The following is a 19,015-nucleotide window of genomic DNA, read 5'->3' on the forward strand; positions in this document are numbered from 1 at the left end:
GAAAATATTTGCAAATGAAGTGACCGACAAGGGATTAATCTCCAAAATATACAAACAGTTCATGCAGCTCTATGTCAAAACAAAGAAACAACCCAATCAAAAAATGGGCAGAAGATCTAAATAGACATTTCTCCAAAGAAGACATACATATGGCCAAAAAGCACATGAAAAGAAGCTCAACATCACTAATTATTAGAGAAATGCAAATCAAAACTACAATGAGATATCACCTCACACTGTTCAGAATGGCCATCAAAAAATCTACAAACAATAAATTCTGGAGAGGGTATGGAGAAAAGGGAACCCTCCTACATTGTTGGTGGGAATGTAAACTGGTACAACCACTATGGAGAACAGTATGGAGGTTCCTTAAAAAACTAAAAATAGAACTATGACTCTATTTTTGATCCAGCAATCCAATATGATCCAGCAATCCCCCTCCTGGCCACATATCCAGAGAAAACTATAATCTAAAAGAATACATACACCCCAGTGTGCGCTGCAGCACTATTTACAGTAGACAAAACACGGAAGCAACCTAAACATCCACCGACAGAGGAATGGATAAAGAAGATGTGGTACATATATACAATAGAATATTACTCTGCCATAAAAAAATGAAATAATGCCATTTGCAGCAACATGGATGGACCTAGAGATTATCATACTAAGTGAAGTCAGAAAGAGAAAGACAAATATCATGTGATATAACTCATATGTGGAATCTAATTAAAAAAAAAAAAGAAACAAATGAACTTATTTACAAAACAGAAACAGACCTACAGATATCAAAAACAAACTTATGCGTAACCAAAGGGGAAACGTGGTGGGGGAAGGGATAAATCAGAAGCTTGGGATGAATACACACACACTACTATATGTAAGATAGATAACCAACAAGGACCTACTGTATAGCACAGGGTACTCTACTCAATGTTCTGTGATAACCTATATGAGAAAAGAATCTAAAAAAGAATGAATATATGTACATGTATAACTGAATCACTTTGCTGTACACCTGAAAACTAACAATGTTGTAAATCAACTATACTCCAGTAAAAAAGTGGTGAAAAATTAAATACTAGAAAATAATAATTATAGTAAATTAGAATAAGCTGAGCTTGCCATATGGGTAATGAGTCCCTGACAATACTTAAAGGTACATGTATGAAGGGTAGAATAAAAGATTACCAACATATTTCAATTTCCAATATTTAAAAAATTATATAGCAGTAGATAGCAGTATAACCAAATTATGTAAATCTTACACTTACATATAGGTTTGTCAACAACATACTACCTAAAATAATCATTTAGATTAGATTATTTTAGGTTAATATTTATTGACATGAAGAGTTGTCAATGTTATTTCGTTAAATGAAAAAGCAGTCTACAAAACAGCCTATAAGGAACAATAACATGAATTTATTTATTGCAATATATAAATATTCATGGAAATATTATGCAATGTATGTGTATGTAGTTGTGTGTGTATGTATACCAATAAATAGGGTGGTGCTGGGATTGCAAATGAATTTTCTTTCTCTTTATACTGATTTATACTCTAAATCATAAAATATTACATATTATTTAAGGTTCAAAACAGTTACTCTAAAAAAATTAACTGGTGGGGAAAAATTGAGAACTTTCTCCAAGAAATTCTGATTCTAAGAAAAACAATCAGTTATGTCATTTTTTTTCTATAGGAATTACAAGTGTAGTTTAATAGTGTGAGATAAAGTCAAAAGTAGTTATATCAAAAATTAGAGAAGTACTTTTTATATTATGGTTGCAATATGACCAAAATATAGCAAAAATTTTTATAACTTTCAGTTCTGTATAATACAAATCATTTGGGGTAACTATTCTATCATCTCACAAAGTGAACTACATTCAAAAATCAAAACTATCAAAAGCTTGTCCTCAAACAGCCCCAATTAGAGCTTAAAGCTCATCCTACCTTCCTGTCACTCTCTTCTCTGCTTTTACGCCGTTGTTCCTCTATCCTAGCTTCTCTTTTAACATCTTCTCCGATCCTTGTTAGAAGTAACATCTCTTTTGTCTTCCATTCCTAAAGAGCACGATGTTACTGTATTCAGTATGTATTCACAATAAACCAACAAGCAAGTTAGAACAAGTCAAGAGCCTAACAGAAATCAGGTCAAGCGTAACTGAAGTCATACGTTGGCTTTAGAAAGCGCTTTCTTCACTGCACTCCTATTAGGAATGCAGGGATGGTTATTTTTAACTAAAGCTAAATTAAAAATTTTTGCCTTTCCACACTGAGGGCTATAGGAGAGTTAAACAGTATCTAGTAACTTTCACCATCATCACTTTAAGAGCAGATATTAGCTCATATATGTAGTTTGTGGTGTCATTCTCATTTTATGTAACAACATGCATATCATAGCTGTGAAGAAAGATCAACGTGGGTAAAATGCTTAGACTTGAAATGACTTCAAGAAGTATGATGGACAGCTCAAATTATTTACAAATGAAATAACTGTACACAATTTTTCTCTCAATATTTTAAATTTGTTGTCTCTCACCTCTTCAATTTTTCTACGAAGACTAAGTTTTCTTCTTGTGTGTTCCCGCTGTTGTCTTTCTTCTCTGTCCATCTGGATTAGGCGTTGCTCTTCTGCTGTGTGCTCAAGATGTTCTAATTCTCTACTTATCATATCCAAATATCTAAGTAAAAATGAAAATGTAAGTGAAGGTGAATTGGGAGTTTTCCTTATTATGGCATCATCTGCTTTGATAGTCCAAAACTACTTCCTTTCTTGCTTTATATTTCTTGAGCAACAGGAATTTAACTGTTTTTCTATCAGCTCTGTTCATGGACTTTAAGCCAGCCTGACCCATGAACTCACCATATTTTATTCATTATACAGATCTCCCTACTATATATATAAGAATCTGTTGTTATGGCCAAGACAATGATAAAATGTGGAGCAGACTGATTAAAAACATTTTGTACAGTACATATTCACAATAGGCTTAGGAATATGAGTTTGCGAAGAAGACTGAAATAACTGAAACACTGACTTCAAATCTGGAAAAAATCAGATTTGAATTTCCTTAGAAAAGATGTGTGTTGAGCCCCTTGTAATTTATAAGGCCTTGAACAAATCTTGCATCTATAGTCTGGGTCTCTGGTATGTCAATCTGTATTATGGAACTACCATGGAACATAAAATCAGGTAATGCAGCTTAATTTCTCACCTTAATAGAGGAGGAGGAAAGAACTATACTAAGAAATGGTCTTGACCATGGAAAGGTAATGATTGAATGTAAGTAGATAATATCTAAAGAGCTTGCAGTTTTTTTGGGTTTTTTTTGAGATAATGCACGTTTATATTAGTATTAGATAAAGTTATACCAAACCTCCTTTTTTGACTTTGCATTAATTTCCTCAAACTTAATGCTGTCAGCGCTTAAAGAAGACCCATAAAAAACTATTATTAGAGGCATGTGCTAAAGATACTTTCCCACCATCTCCTACTATAGGAAGGATTTTGGATTTGATTAATTCTTCAGTTATCAGCTTGGATTACCTCTTGGACTCCCAGAAACTCTATCTTCTCTAGTAGAAGTTCATCTTTAGCCTTGGCACCCAAGTTTCCAATTCCTGTACCTCTTGATCTCCCTTCCTCTCCACACTGAAAGAGTGGAGTTAAATAGCATCCAGTACTTTAAAAAATTTCCTACCATCAATTATTTGCAGTATTTTGCAACTTATTTGGGTCCACATTATATACATAAAATATGCATTAACTTCAATCTCACCTGTGCCTTATTAATCGTTCCCGGTCCTTAATAGATGGGGTGCCCTCCTGTAACAACCAATTTTGGAACTGTGCAACATCAGAACGTCCAGGTATTTGATTGTCTTCCTGTAGTTTATTTACTTGTTTTGCAAGCATTTTCTATTAAGAAAAAGTGTGTATCATATATATGTATACGTATGTATATGTGTGTATATATGTATACATAAATTTTTTAAAACATTTCCCAGAAAACTGTCTTTTGATATGCCTTTTTCATATTTAGCGTTTAGTAAAATTCCCATACTTTGTAAATAACTAATTCTGTTTAACTGTATTTAAATCTTTTTTTTTTTTTTTTAAAGATTTCTTTGATGTGGACCATTTTTAAAGTCTTTACTGAATTCGTTACAATATTGCTTTTGTTTTATGTTTTTAGTTTTTTGGCCCTGAGGCATGTGGGGTCCTAGCTCCCGGACCAGGGATTGAACCCACACCCCCTGCATTGGAAGGTGAAGTCTTAACCACTGGACTGCCAGGGAAGTCCCTAACTGCATTTAAATCTATTTTGAATCCACAGCAGACATGGACAACTGAACCAAAGTAAAGATTTCTCTCTCTGAAAATAAACGATAAATATTTCAGCTTATTTTTCTACCCAATCTGAAGAAATTTAGAAAAATGGAAGAAGCGGAGGAGAAACTGTAGGCATAGAGGAGGAAATGGGAGGAAATATAGAACACTTAAAAGTACTGGGGAGTCATCCTCATTTCTATACAACTCTCTTGACCTTAGAACATAAACTTGTAAAAGTACATATATGAGCACCTGTCTCATTTTTACCCAACTCTCTTGACTCTAACGCCTGAATTCACTCACACAGGCACACACGTGCACACACTCTCACACAAACTTTGAGTGAAAATGTGAAAGGAAGTCACTAACTTTACCCACTCACTCTATACCAATCATTCCACTTCACCTTTAAGGACATTTTTTACTGTATGGACACAGCCACATGTGTGTGGGTACAAACATACAGTGCACATGTTCTTTGAGTCACCTTTAGGATGTGATAACTATTCATACTGTTCCTCTCCTGTTACTTAAGCTGTTTTGGTTTACAGCTTAAGAATCTCGCTACTACAATGGACTCTTCCCATTGGTCCCAGCTCACGTAGAAGGGACACATCTGAGTAGTAATTTAATTACTAAATTTTGTCAGCTACTACTGGCATATTAATAGATGACTTGGTCCCTTTCCTTCTCTTGGCACAAAATATCAACCTCAAAATATTATTTACTACTGCTCTAAATTTTTACTTGGAAAAATTAAGTTATCAAAATTCAAGGTAAAATATTATAAGAAAATACTTTGTATACAAACCTTTCTTCCAAACTCTATGTAAAAAAACCAAATTTAAGTATTTAACTTACTTGTTCTCTTATATAGTTTCTTTCAAAGTCCAATTTTAAACTGGTAAGATATTGCCTGTACTTATTCAATTCCCTCAAGGTACATACAATCTAAAAAAAAAAAAACAAAACAATAATAACAACAAAAATATATAAATACAAATATTTTAAAATCAAAGCAATTACTTTCCAGAGCAAAAATGACATTTTGATATCAAGTAATAAATTACTAACAATTTTGTAAGTAATAGCTCTCTAAAAATTGTTAATCAATAGGAAACTGTTATCCAAATAACATTACTTTATTAATATGACTTATGCCATGATAAGGAATTGACTACACACAATTGGAGCTATTAAAATACCAATGTAATAATAATGTTCAACCCCAATAAGAATAGAGTCTATCAGGACTCTATCAGGCTGATTTTGCTAGGTTCTTATTTTGTCTAAAGTTTTTAAGAAGTATACGGGACATAATCCTTGACAAGCATACATGCCATTAGAGACAGAGAAAGAGGACTATGATACAGTTGGGAAAATTATTTGTATATCCTCAAATTATTTGGTAATCATCTTTTGATATTACAAAGAAAAAAGGTAAATGAGAAAGTAGTTTCACTTAGAAAACAACTGTTGTCCGATTTCCTTTGATCCAAATACTGAATAATTTATGGACTTTTCCATTAAGTATCTCTTATGACCAAGTTAAAGGTGATACAGGTCACCCAGTGAGGTACAGAAGCAAGCTTATACCAAGTCTTGGAGGTTTTCAATGATTAAAAAGAAATTATCTTCAACTCACTCTATTATTGCTGGTGATGTAGCCACCTTTCTTTAATCTCCTCAAGATGTCTTTACGCTTATGGTAGGCTCTTAAATGTGGATCATGGAGACTTTTATATTGGTTTTCCAAAAGTCGACAATAAGGATCAGTCAGGTTAAAACCATAAGAAGGTCGGAAAAGCTGCAAACATAGATTTAAACATATTATAAACATACAATTAATGAATTTTACTTTTAATATCAACCTATTAAAACACCAGATTGTTCACTGAAAATAAAGCATGCAAGAAGAATGTGAAGTGGGGAAAAACCAGCAATAGAAGAATTTGGAATGGGTAATGTTAATTGCTCATCCCTACCTCTTTTCTTCACTGACCTGAATTATTCTAAAAATCCACCCTCACTCAATTAATCCACCCCCCCCATCTCCATCAGCTCCTGACCCAAAGGTAGAAAATGGAGGAGGAAAGGAAAAGAAAGGGAATAGGATAAAATTTGTTTTTAATGTATAAAGCTAATACTAAGATTCTCCCTTTTCCTCCTCCCTCTTCCAGATCAAGGCACTGCATTAGAAGGATAAAGGGATAATATCAATTATCATGATTATATCTCAATAATCTGAAAATGAAGGAAAATAGAAAATCTTTCACAAAGATGCATTGAAACAACTCTGACAAAAAATAGAAGTAAAACTCAGATGTTAAAGATGATGAATTACAGAGTTACTGTATTTTGAGTTCTTATCTAACACAAGAAACTCAATGATTTCTGAGCACTACAGTCTGGAAAAAATTCAAGGTCTATATTATACAGTTCAACATATTGAAGAACCAATTATGAAGGATATTGGTAGGGATTGAGGTTTCTCCATATGTGTAAAGACCAAATACAACCTTATGAAGTAGTCATTAACATATAAAAGAAGGAAAACATCAGCTAATAGTCATATTGCTATATCTGTTACTTTAGAGGAAGCAGATGAATTATTTAATCTCATCTGTAAGTTAAAACATTACAAAGTGAGGGGGGTTTAAAATTTTGGGGGGGATGTGAGTACTTAGTCCATTTTCCAAAAATTTTTCAATAGCAGGATGGTGATAATGGGTAATGGGAGAATCTCTGAAAGGGAAAAAGTAGAGGATGGAAGCAGGTGTGGAAGTCGTCCAAATGTTGTCTTTGCATCCTATCTTTGTGCTTTCCTCTAGGTTTTCTTGGCCAGAACAACAGAAATTTTAGTCTAAAGTGATGTCAAAGCAGGAATTGGCTCAAGTGAAAGGCAGTTGGAATGTGTGGGAGATGTGGCAAATCTGAGAGCACATGCCCTGTCTGCAGGCATCTAATTCAATTTATATGGCCCCACACATTGTGCATCAATCCAGAACTGTCTGGAGGTACCTATTTGTGCTCAGTCTGTGTTCTGTCTGGCAGTAGCCACCTCAGTCAGATTCTGAACACTAAGGAGCCTGGGTTGGGACCCTAAAAAGAGCTCCCTCAAGGTAAGTATGAGGATTCTTCTTACGTCGACAAAAGGGGAGACTGGGGAACCTGATAGGACGCTAGTGTTCCTTACCCATTTAAAAGCTTCCTGGTAAGTTTCTGACCACTTGCTTAATACCAGACTTTAATCTCTTCCAAGCGGTCTAAGTTGTAACGTAGAATTCCTAATTACCAAAGCTTCCCTGAGAAGGCAAGAAAAAAAAAAAAAAAAAGGGAATCCTATAGGGCAATGTCTTAAATTCAGTGAGACCAGATAAGAAGTTCATATCTTTCCTGTAAGGGAAACAGTCAAAAATCATGAGTCAAGGAGTGGATTGTTTCTTTTAGATGTTGATGTTTAGCTGTCAACTTCTTTTAGATGTTGAATTTTAGCTTTGATGGCCTATGTTTCTCAAAACCAGCCCTGGACTAGTGACCTATAAACAAAGAACACCTTTCATATTGGGCTGCCCAAAAAGTTCGTTCGGGTTTTTCAGTAACATCTTACCGAAAAACCTGAATGAACTTTTTGGGCAACCCAATACAAACCCATTTATTAGTGTCAGGGTAACCCATCTGTTGTCGATTAAAATAATTGGAAAGAAACAACTAAAAGTGTAAATATAAAGCACTACTTCATTGAGGAGATTGATATCCTTCTTTTTCTTTCAGTACAAAGTCAGTCTTCAGGGAAATTGGGCCTAATTATGATTAAATGAAGAGTTTGGGGGAAAATGAATGCAATAAAGAACAGAGAACATCTTTTTAAAAAGTAGTTGACAAGTGAATTATTATTTGACAGAGAAAATGGTAATACAGCAAACAATATTTGAGGAAGCAGACAGAAGACAGGGTTAAGTTTACATAATAAAAAGGAGTGATATAGGTTTCAAGCATGCTTTAGGAAAGCTGGTTTGTGTGTATATGACTTAGTCAAATTGTGTGAGGTTGGCATATTTTTAGTTAACTTGCTGTATTCTAGTAGAAAAGATTTCTTTTTAAAAAGGGAAATTATGTATTTTCCAAAAACAAAATTTACTTTAAGAAATCATGTTTATTAGGCAAGTATCAAATATGAAGGGCCCCTACTCATTTCTGATGACATCATAAATACTAGATGAGTAAGGGGGTAACTCAGAATTCTTCCCTGTAGAATTTTTTGCAATACTGATCAAAGCAACTGCTCAAAAAGAATGTATTGAACCTCCTTCAGTGTTAAGTACTGAATCAAGGAATGGGGAGGTTTGAGAGAGGGGGTCGCACTGAGGACTAAAAACATGAAAGAGTTTGAGGGCAGTATACACTATAACCCAGTAAGATTTGGGAGTTGAGGAGAAGAGCAAAGGGTATGCCAGGTTTGGGAGGCAAGGTGAACAAAGTCACAGAAGTATTAACATGGTCTGTGTGAGTAGGTATAAAAGACCCCAACTAGAAAAAGCAGAGGCTCTGCACTGGAGAAAAGACTGGATGGGGAGGCTGGGGCAAATCAGGGAGACAGAGCCTCTCCTCAGGGAGACAGAGCCTTGTTTTCCTGAAGTGAGGTTAAAGGACTAAACACTTTAATTCATTTCAACTCTACTCTTTTTCGCACTTCGTGTGTGAAGCAGAATTCAGCTCAAAACAAAGAGAGGTGTTCTGTAATGAGAGTTCTGTCCAAGTTATTATTGGTTAAAATCATAACATATAATTAAATGCCAGCCAGTACAGATAACCGTCCACCTTTCGACCAAACATATCTCTAAGTGAATTAAATTTCAATAAATAGGTATAAATGAAGTGTTATTATAAAGTTAATTTATAATTTATGGAATCATAATAAGACAGAACTAAGAATCTAAACTTTCTAGCCCATGATTCTGTCCAAATCATACTAGATGAACTTGCTTGGTACGCATCCTGAACAACACCTTAGGATAGGATAGGTACGGAACATTAGTGCAAATTCCCTCAATGCACTTCACGTGATGTAGCTAGCGCCTGAATTTAACAGCAGTCGAAAAGGACAAAGAAACCAACGTAAGACAATTAAACATCACTTTACCTTTTCACTTAGTTTCGTGGTATAGTATACAGGGTTGCTTCCTGGGATCACAGGCAGCTTCACCCCAAGAGGCAGATCCAGTAGTTGAGCTGCTCCGACCCCCGGAAAGTGGGTTTTGTGCGCGCCCTGTCAGGTACAATTGGGGAGTTTTGTCTTTCCTTTAGGTATGTTAGTTTAGGCCAACCTACTGTTACTCCAACCTAAGGAACTGAAGGGTCCAGCCCCGCCACACAGCCGGGAAGACCTCCGCTTCCGGGTTACCAGCTCCCTCCCGCTGGCGCCACGGCCAGTTGCGGCCAGTGCTGCCCGAGCCCCGCCACGTGCCGCGCCGCATGAGGGCGCCAGAAGCTGGACGGTTACGGACCGCACGTGACCGTCCGCGGCACCGCCCCCCCCCACGCCCTCCCGGCCGGAGGCCTGGTAGAGGGCAAGGATGACTAGTCTTCGCTGACACTCACGTCTCCGCACTGCTGGCTGTCCGCGGCCAGGCCGCTGGTGGCCGTCTTGGTAGCCGCGACGTTGGCAGCCTTGGAGCAGGCGCTGAGGTACAACTCCATAGCCGGCCTGGGCCCCTCTGCGCCGCCACCGCCCTCCCCTCTTGCTTCCCCTCGCACCCCTTTCCCGTCGTTGTTCCTCGGTCCCCACCGGGCCGGAATGGCCGGTACCCCGCGTTCCGGAGGCCCACCCTCGCGGCGTTACAGGCTCCGAACGTGCGGGCGCCGCAACAGCAGTGCCCTCCGCGAGGGCCGGCCCCTTGCGCCGGAGGCCCGGGCGCCTCAGAGCTGGGGAAATCGGTACTAGGGGCCTGGTCCCAGCGCGCCAAGGTCGAAATATCTTTCCTCTCTGAACCCTACAGCCCTCAGTCAAACCAACTCAGAATCAAAATGTATAAAGCTTTGCTGGCCTGTTGGCTGGCTAATTTCTCCTGGCCTCCGGGAAGGTTTGGTTCCATGCAAAAAACAAAAAAGAGTGACTGTGCAGCCCAATTTAGGGCCAGAGGCCTGGCTTTCTACATGCCCCGCCCCCCCTTGTAGACTGTGACCATACCGCATCCCCAGGCTCCCATAACCTCTCCCCACCCCACTCCAGGTCCCACAGGACGTACTGTACTCCGACCCCCCCTCTAGTCTTCCTCTTTCATTTCTAGCTCTGTCTCTCTCTCCCAATCCCTCCTCTCCACCTCTCTTGCCCTTCTCCTATATGCCTCTTTCTCCTCCTCTCAACCATCCAGCCAAAATTTATAAAGTGCCTGACACCTTTGGGCCAGTCATCTGAGCTGGGTACTAAAGGATACAGTGATGAGAAAAAAATATGGTCCCTTTCTTCAAGGAGCTAACTAGACTGTGGGTACTTTGAGGGCAGAGACTGTATCTGATGTCAGGAATTTGGACTTAGTCTCTTAGATTCCTTGGCACACTCTTATCCTCTTATTTTGGGGCCATTAGTAATAATACCTACCATTTATTGAGAATTTGCTATCTCCAGATTCTGTGCTAAACACTCTCTACATTAACCTTTATAACAGCCTTGTCAAGAAATACCCCATTTTTTCAAAGATTAAAGAAGAATGACAATCACTATTAAATAGTGGCCCCAGAGGCAGTTTCTTAAATCAGTACACTCTACTTTTACATCTGCTCTATTTGTTTTAATGCCATGCAGATGCTTAGGACTCCTAAATTTGAACGAATGTCTCACAATCATCTCAAATTCAATATATTCAAATCTCAACCCACACCTTCCACCATAGAACAAAACAAAGGCCCTATACTTCCTGCATTTCCCATCTCAGTGACAATATCAGTATCTCCCCAAACGAGAAGCTGAGAAATTCTAGATACTTCCCCTTCTGAGCCTGCTGATTCCAGACTGACTATGTCTTTGCTGTGCTGTTTCCTTTGCCTGACAGCCCTTTGCACTTCATTGCTTGGCTAATTGCAATCAGCCTTTAAGACTGCTTAAGTATTCTCTCCTCTAGGAAGCCTTTCTGACATTTCTAAGCTTTTGTCAAATTCTCTTCCTCTGTGCTTCCCTCCGTTTTAGCACTTTTCCCAATACATCAAAAATGTCTATTTACCTGTCACTCTCCCTTTAATAGAATGGAAACTCCTTGAAAGCAGGTATTTGCTTATTCAATTTTACATGTACAGTACTTGGCATAGTACCTAGCAAGCATTTAGTGAGTCCTAAGTATATTTTTGTTGCTACATACTAATGATGGCCCTACCCACACAATAGCAATAAAGGTTTTTGCTAGCAAAAATCTTTTTCTATGGAATGCTTTTAGCAGGACGTTCCTAAATTGTCTAGAATTGCTTATGGTAAACAAACTGGAATATAAAGATTTATGCATAATGGTTGGTTGGAGAATGTTATATAATCTGTGTAACCCACTGTAAAATACACATGTCTCATAATCTAACTGGCTCCTTCTATCAAAGTGAAGTAATGCATTCCTCACAAAAACCTCATCTGTTAACTTGGGCCAGAGTGCATCTGATGTGGTGTAGTAGGACTTGGAGAACGGTGCTAGAGGTCTTGGACCTTTTTTTAAATGTTACCTGTGCCTTATGATTACATATATCCTTGAAATTATTAGTAAAGCTTGACACTGGGTATGAGTACCTTGAATCTGAATATTCAAGCTAATCCTTTATGTTATCTTAAATTCCAAGATGCATTGATTTCTATGATAGCCCTTCTCAACTTTCATCCTCTTGATTGATTTAATCATTTGATGTCCCTCAGAAGGCAGAAGATGAAGAATTTTATATTGGTAAAGTAATAACATATGTGGCTAAAAATCTGAACACTAAAATTAATTCGCCCTTATTCTCAGATCCCAAGACTCTCAACCCAGAAGCAAACTATTGATATAGTCTGTGTATTGTTATGTACATGCAAACATATCTTATGAAGCATTTAGTGTTCATTTTTACTGAGCAATATGTCTTGAAGATCATTCCATATGAACAACTGTGATTTAATTTAGTTTTTAACTACACATGTAGAGTGTGTAATGCTGTAATTACCATAATTTATTCAACTAGTCTTATATTTATGAATTTTTAGATTTTTTTCTGTTATAAAAATTCTGTAATAAGCATCCTTTTAAATAGATTCCTAGATTAAAGGGTATGTTGTTTTTTTTTCTTACAGATATTGTCATGTTTCCCCCAAAGCAGTTATACTAATTCATCCTACCACAGAGATTTGGTAAGGTACGTGCCTGATGTTATTGTCTTTTTTCTGTCCTGAGTAGATATTTCTCATAGGTTGTGGTTTCAAGTAACGGCTATAACTAGTTTTTATAATTTTTTTTTGTTTCAGAGACAATATAGATTCTTTTCCCTCAATTTTCATGCTCTTTTTTTTTTTTTGTCTTGTATTTTGAAACCTTTACTCTGCTAACTTTAAGCAAAATCACTGGATAATTTTCTGTTAATGTATTTAAAGTTATATAAGCTTAGGGAATGAATAAAAGGAAAGTAGTGGCCAAATTACTTATTATAGACTAACCGGCAAAATATATTTTTTGTCTCCTTTAAAAATCAAAGCAACATTTAGTAATCATAATAAACATATGTGTATATTCAGCCCAAAATATATCACAAGTTAAAAATAAGCTTGAACTTGTCAGCCTGTGTACAAAAGGGTTAATACACTAGACCTGAGCCTGCTATCTTTTTAGAGAAGCCTGCTTGCAAGATTCTCTCATGACTAGCATCTGGGAACTTGGCAGTTGAACCACTCACAAACTGATTACATGGGTTCACTGTGCCTAGACTGTTTGTAAAGATAGTGTTTATGCTGGACACATGCTTTCTATCTGGGCGTCTGGGATTTTGATATGTGCTAGGGAGCAGGTGCCACCTAATCATCCACCATAGAAACCCTGGGCTCTGTCATGGGCTGAATTGTGTTCCCCTAAAATTCCTATGTAGAAATCCTAACCCTTAGTACCTGAGAATGTCGCCATATTTGGAGGGAGGGCCTTTAAATAGGTGATTAAGTTAAAATGAGATCATCAGAATAGGCCCTAATCTAATATGACTGATATCCTTATCAGAATGGGAGGTTAGGATATAGACAGGCACAGAGGGACGATCATATGAAGACATGGGTCTGTCTCATCACTATAAAATGAAAATTCTTTAGGGAAGATTTGTCTGTCTTGTTCAATGTACTCTTCAATAACTAGATCAGTGCTCAGTAATTATTATTAAATAGAAAAGACAGTAGGAGGTAATCAATAAACACCATTTCAGTAAATGAGTAAATTTAAGAAAAGGGAAATTTTTTTTTCTTGGTTATTGCTTAAAAGGACATTACCAGTCAGGATATTTATGCTTTTGTTTTCATTTTATTTTATTGCATCCATTTCTGAGCAATGATCTTTCTAATTGACACTATCTTCTTTAGATAGCATCCCACATTTTTAATCCCTAAATTATTGTTTTCCTACATGGTGTTAAGAACATGAGCTATGGACCTGGAGATTATCATAGTAAGTGAAGTAAGTCAGACAGAGAAAGACAAATATCATATGATATCGCTTACATGCAGAATCTAAAAAAAATGATACAAATGAACTTATTTACAAAACAGAAACAGACTCACAGACTTAGAAAATAAACTTATGGTTACCAAAGGAGAAAGGTGCGGGGGTCGGAGGGGTGGTGAAGGATAAATTGGGAGTTTGGGATTGATATATACATACTACTGTATTTAAAACAGATAACAAGGACCTACTGTATAGCACAGGGAACTGTACTCGATATTCTGTAATAACCTAAATGGGAAAAGAATTTGGAAAAGAATAGATATGTGTATAGCTGAATCACTGTGCTGTACACCTGAAACAACACTGTAAATCAACTGTACTCCAATATATATTTAAAAAAATGAGCTATAGGGTAGTAAAAAAAAAACTGTTATAGCTTGTCATTCCTCTTTTTCTCTCATTTAATTATTTATTTAAAGAATAGGTACATCATTAAATCATAGTAATAACTTTCTTGCATACTTTGATTGCATCAGAATATTTTGATTGCAATTGTTCGGCTTTCATACAGTGATACTTATAAAACCTATCAGTATCTGCAGATTAAACAAAGTTCAGGGGCTTACTGATCTGGGTAAAGGTATAGTTATTTTGTTAAATGGAGGATCAAAAACTGTTAGCTACCTATGAAATTAACTCGGTGGATCAAGGCAATATTTTTAAAGATAAACAAAAGAGAAAAGACCAAAAAATAGTTTTTCAGATTTAGCATAAATATTACCTTATGCAAATTTTTTTTAGTTATAGGTTTATAATTGACATATTTTCCTTATATATATGTAATGTGTGTATTATGAATTTAAGGAAGGACAGCCACAAAATAATAGATTATGAGCATTTATACTTCAATAAAAAGATTCTAAAACATGAAAATCCTTCAGAATATTAGAACAGAAAATGGTATCGGACATTTAAATGAATACTTTTATTTTACAAATAAAAACGCAGGAAATTAGTAAAATGAAATCTTCCAAAATTACCAATAGATTAATGGGAAATTTAAGGTTGTAACTCAAGGCTTCTGTCAATTTTTCAAATTGTGGCGCTTAAGAGAATATAATGCTTTATGCTGTTCAAGAATATAACTTTGGATCTGTTCTACTCAGACTGAAACTGGAATCAAGTTAAGATTAATTTTTTTTCAATAAGCATATTTGTTTTATACTAGGTGCAATCACCATAGAAATGTGGTTGTTCTTTTCAACTTTGTTAAAAAAATAGATATTCATTTAAATGTATAACCACAATTAGAGGCATTTATTAATTTCTTAACTTTTTTAAGTTAAAAATATTACTACGTCCTATCGTCTTCTGCCAGTTGGTCATTTATATTAATGTTGCAGGGAATCACAGGGTTATTTCCCAGGAAGCAGCTTATCAGTTGCAGGGCTTTTTGTTTGTTTGGTTAATTTTCACCTAATTAGTGAACAGTCTGAAAAAAACTTTTATCTTTAGTATGGTTTCAGAAGTAATGAAGGTGGGAATAAAAAAGACCTCAGAGGACATTGGTAGGAAAAAAAAAAATCTCAATTCTTTTTTATTTGACTTTTCTGTCTGAATTTTACCTTGTCTGATATAGGAGCTTATTTCTGTTTTATTAGTGGTGGCATGACAGACATATGCAGTTGCCTATTTCTTTATTGTAAATTCTTCTGAAACACTTTTAGATATATCTGTGACATACAGAAAACAGTTGGGTTTTGTTTTGTGGGACAATTTGAAATTTTTAAAAAATTTAATAAACCCATTTTCACTTCTTAACATAAATATATGTTCTACTCTGTCAAATTATTTTATGCTGTATTTACTAAGATTCCTTTGGTGACTTTCTCGCTCCCTTTCTTGTTTAACTTTATTAAAGATCTTAACTGCCCTATTAATGCTTCTAGATTTCTTTGATATCTTTAAACAGAAAGTACTAATAAAATTATTTTGAAATTATTAGGAGAGGTTTATATTGGAAAAGATCTTCAAATCATGTAAGTCTGATTTGGAAATGGAATCCTTTGTGTTATCTCAGGGTTAATAACTTGTTCAAGGTTACAGAATTAGAAAGTGATTCCTCCTTCACTCCAGAACACACTATATATTAGTGTACTCACAGGAATAAAATTTACCTTTGTCACACTAATTAAAAAAAATTCCAACAGGCTTTTGTACAAGGTAGTCCTAAGTTCACCTTTACCAACTCTTAACTGAACGAGCTATGAATCACAATTCCTTAATTCATAAAATGGCAATGATAATAATATCTATCTTAAATAATTATGTTATTAAAAGGTGAAATAGCGTATGTAAAGAAGCTGTGCAATGGTTTGTAGACAGCCCTCAATAGATGTTATTTTCCACTTCTTCTTTATATAATTTTTTCCTCTTCCCTTTATGGAAACAAAAATTATTGTGAGAACTTGAATATATAATGCCTGCCTGTGATCATAAGATTCAAATGCATATTCTGTGTCTTAGGCAACTTTCACTTTCCTCATTTATTTTTTACTCAAATAATGCAGTTTTCTGTAAGTGAGTTTTATCAGATTTCATCAAAAATTACTTCAAAGATAGTATTTTCATCACATCTATTTGGAGACTATTTTATCACTAAGGAGGAAACTCTTTATCAATGAATATCTGATTGTCCAAAGGTATTCAGATAACACATTTAAATTCCTACTTTATTTGCAGCTAATCATAAATAAGAACACTTTTTGACCTTTGCTAATTATCATCTTTCTACCATTGCAAAATGCTAACATTGCAAAATCTTAGTCTCTATAACCATTATGCTTCATAAAATATATTTTAAAACCAAAATTATTACAAGTAACCCTTCCTTTAACCTTCACGAAGTGCAAGAATTTAAAAAAAAATCTTTCTTGTTTCAGTAACTCAACTTTGTTAACTACCTGGTAAAGTTTCCAAAGACTTTTAGAGTGATAAAGGAAGCAGCCTACCTTTATAAATAAGAAGATTGTTACATTAATTAAAAGTTAATAAAGTCTAAGTTTTGCATGTAGAATATAGAAAATATGCTTTCACTGCTAACATTCATACATTTTGTTTATTATTATAAATTACATCTCTTTAAATTGTTTTGAAGTACTTAAATAACATGTCAGTAAGTTATCCTGTTCTTTAATTAAAAAAATGTGAATGTGGCAGTAAAGTTGGAAAACTTCAATATGTAAAATATCAAAGTGGCTTCTCAGTCAACAAAACTGAGCCATTCAACTTTTATATGAGTGAGGGGTTTAATAAAATGAATTAGAGCTTATACAAAAGCAGGAAGGGCTAGTATGAACATCTGAAATGCTACAGCTGGATGATCAGTGAAACAATAACAACTAGAGCCTAAAGCACTAGAGCAGGAGGAAAAGCAGGTGTTCAAATAGAAATCCAGTTATGTAATGTGTCTAGCCAAAAGGTGGGAGCATGTAGAGAGAGCTCATGAAGAATTCTGCAAAGTCTGCCACAACGGGACAGTGTGAGCTTGTAAAGTCATCTGCAGCTTCACTCTGATTAAGGCACTATGACTGATCTCTGAAAACAATGGCTTTTGCTTCACTTCTCCCTTCCGTATCTCACACAAATTACTTTCACTGGCAAATTCTGACCTAGAGCTTAGGGTAAGAAGATTCCAGAAAAATTAGTTTTTATCCTTACCAAGATTATGTTAGAGACAGGTATAGAAGAGATAATCTAGCACAGTTATAATGTTTTCTTTATATTTGATAAAATAAACATTTATCTTCCTGTTTCTAGAACAATTGATCTTTTATGTGTATTATCATAAAATGAAATGTAAACAGTCAAACAGTGAGTGATCAGAACTTTAATATGACACTCTGTGATTCCTTTCCAACTTTTCCCCCTGGATTTCTATCTTGTGTATAAAAACTCAGTCCAGGTTACAGCCTCTCTTTGAGTATGAATATGCTAATCTTAAAATTCTGAGACATAAAATTTTAAAACTGTTTTCTTAGATAAATGTTGAGCATCGCACACTGCTGTCAATCTGTGTTTTATCCTTTTGATATTTGTTTTCAAAAGTATTATAACAGCTTCTTTAACTTATTAAAAGAAATAGAAGATTTCTACTGGCTTAGTTCTGTCAGTCTTCTTGGAGCCACAAACTGCAATGAAGCTGACCAAACTGCATGAATTGGGGCTTGATTTCTTGTCTATTTAATTTTTTCTATTGAAGCATACTCTATATCCAGTAAAATGCAAAAATATTAAGCATATATCTCTATGAGTTTTACTAAGTGAACTCACCTATATAACTGTCACCTAGATCAAGATCTAGAACATTATCAGCACACCAGAAGTCTATCAGTGATGTCTCCAAGCAAAATATTCTGATATATATCACTATAGATGAAATTTGAATGTTTTATATATTACATAAATAGAATCTAATGACATGTATCATTTGTGCTTGGTTTATTTTATTCAATATTATGTCTGTGAGATTCATTCCTGTTGTTGCCTGTAGGAGCAGTTCATTGAATGGTATCCACTATATGGATATAGCAAACTGTACTTTTACATTTCATTATTGATGGGCATTTTGATCGTTTCTAGTTTGGAGATATTACAAATAATGATGCTACAAAAATTTTTGTACATGCTCTTTGATGCACATGTATATGTATTTCTGGAATAGAATTGATGAGTGGTAGCATGAATATTTTCAGCTTTAGTAAATACTGCAAACTATTTTCCAAAGTGGATTTCTAATTTGCACTCCCACCAGTAGGACAGAAAAGTTCTAGCTCTCCACATCATCACTAATAATTGGTATAATCAGTTGTTGTTGTTATTTTGTTTTAGCCCTCTGGTAGATGTGCAGTGGTATCTAATTTTCATTTCTCGGGTGACTAATGATGCATATTTTCTCATATGCTGTCTGTCATGCTGTCTGTCATTTGTTTATCCTCTTTTGTGAAGTGTTCAAAGTTTTTGACT

At 35.4% G+C, this 19,015-nt stretch overlaps 2 protein-coding genes across 9 annotated transcripts in view; one reads left to right on the plus strand and one right to left on the minus strand.

Annotated features, from left to right (window-relative positions):
• The window catches only part of FSIP2 (fibrous sheath interacting protein 2), a gene marked incomplete at its 5' end in the record, with an annotated part of 129,851 nt that extends 119,808 nt beyond the window's left edge, over nt 1-10,043 (minus strand). Inside the window, 7 exons of the mRNA XM_082397630.1 lie at nt 1,961-2,071; nt 2,550-2,691; nt 3,790-3,929; nt 5,205-5,294; nt 5,989-6,150; nt 9,487-9,612; nt 9,945-10,043. Coding sequence (XP_082253756.1) covers nt 1,961-2,071; nt 2,550-2,691; nt 3,790-3,929; nt 5,205-5,294; nt 5,989-6,150; nt 9,487-9,612; nt 9,945-10,043 — 870 coding nt within the window. The remainder of the gene's footprint in view (nt 1-1,960; nt 2,072-2,549; nt 2,692-3,789; nt 3,930-5,204; nt 5,295-5,988; nt 6,151-9,486; nt 9,613-9,944) is intronic.
• The window catches only part of LOC309631315 (uncharacterized protein), a 644,789-nt gene continuing 635,664 nt past the window's right edge, over nt 9,891-19,015 (plus strand). For 4 of the 8 annotated variants that reach the window (XR_014246184.1, XR_014246185.1, XR_014246189.1 and 1 more), the window contains exons 1-2: nt 9,891-10,031; nt 12,646-12,711. The gene's annotated coding sequence lies outside the window, so the exon portion shown is untranslated. The remainder of the gene's footprint in view (nt 10,032-12,645; nt 12,712-19,015) is intronic. The other 4 variants (XR_014246186.1, XR_014246187.1, XR_014246188.1 and 1 more) reach the window with 1 other exon arrangement.

The sequence above is a fragment of the Balaenoptera borealis genome (genome assembly GCF_965194805.1).
Source record: "Balaenoptera borealis genome assembly, chromosome: 6".
Classification (NCBI taxonomy): domain Eukaryota; kingdom Metazoa; phylum Chordata; class Mammalia; order Artiodactyla; family Balaenopteridae; genus Balaenoptera; species Balaenoptera borealis.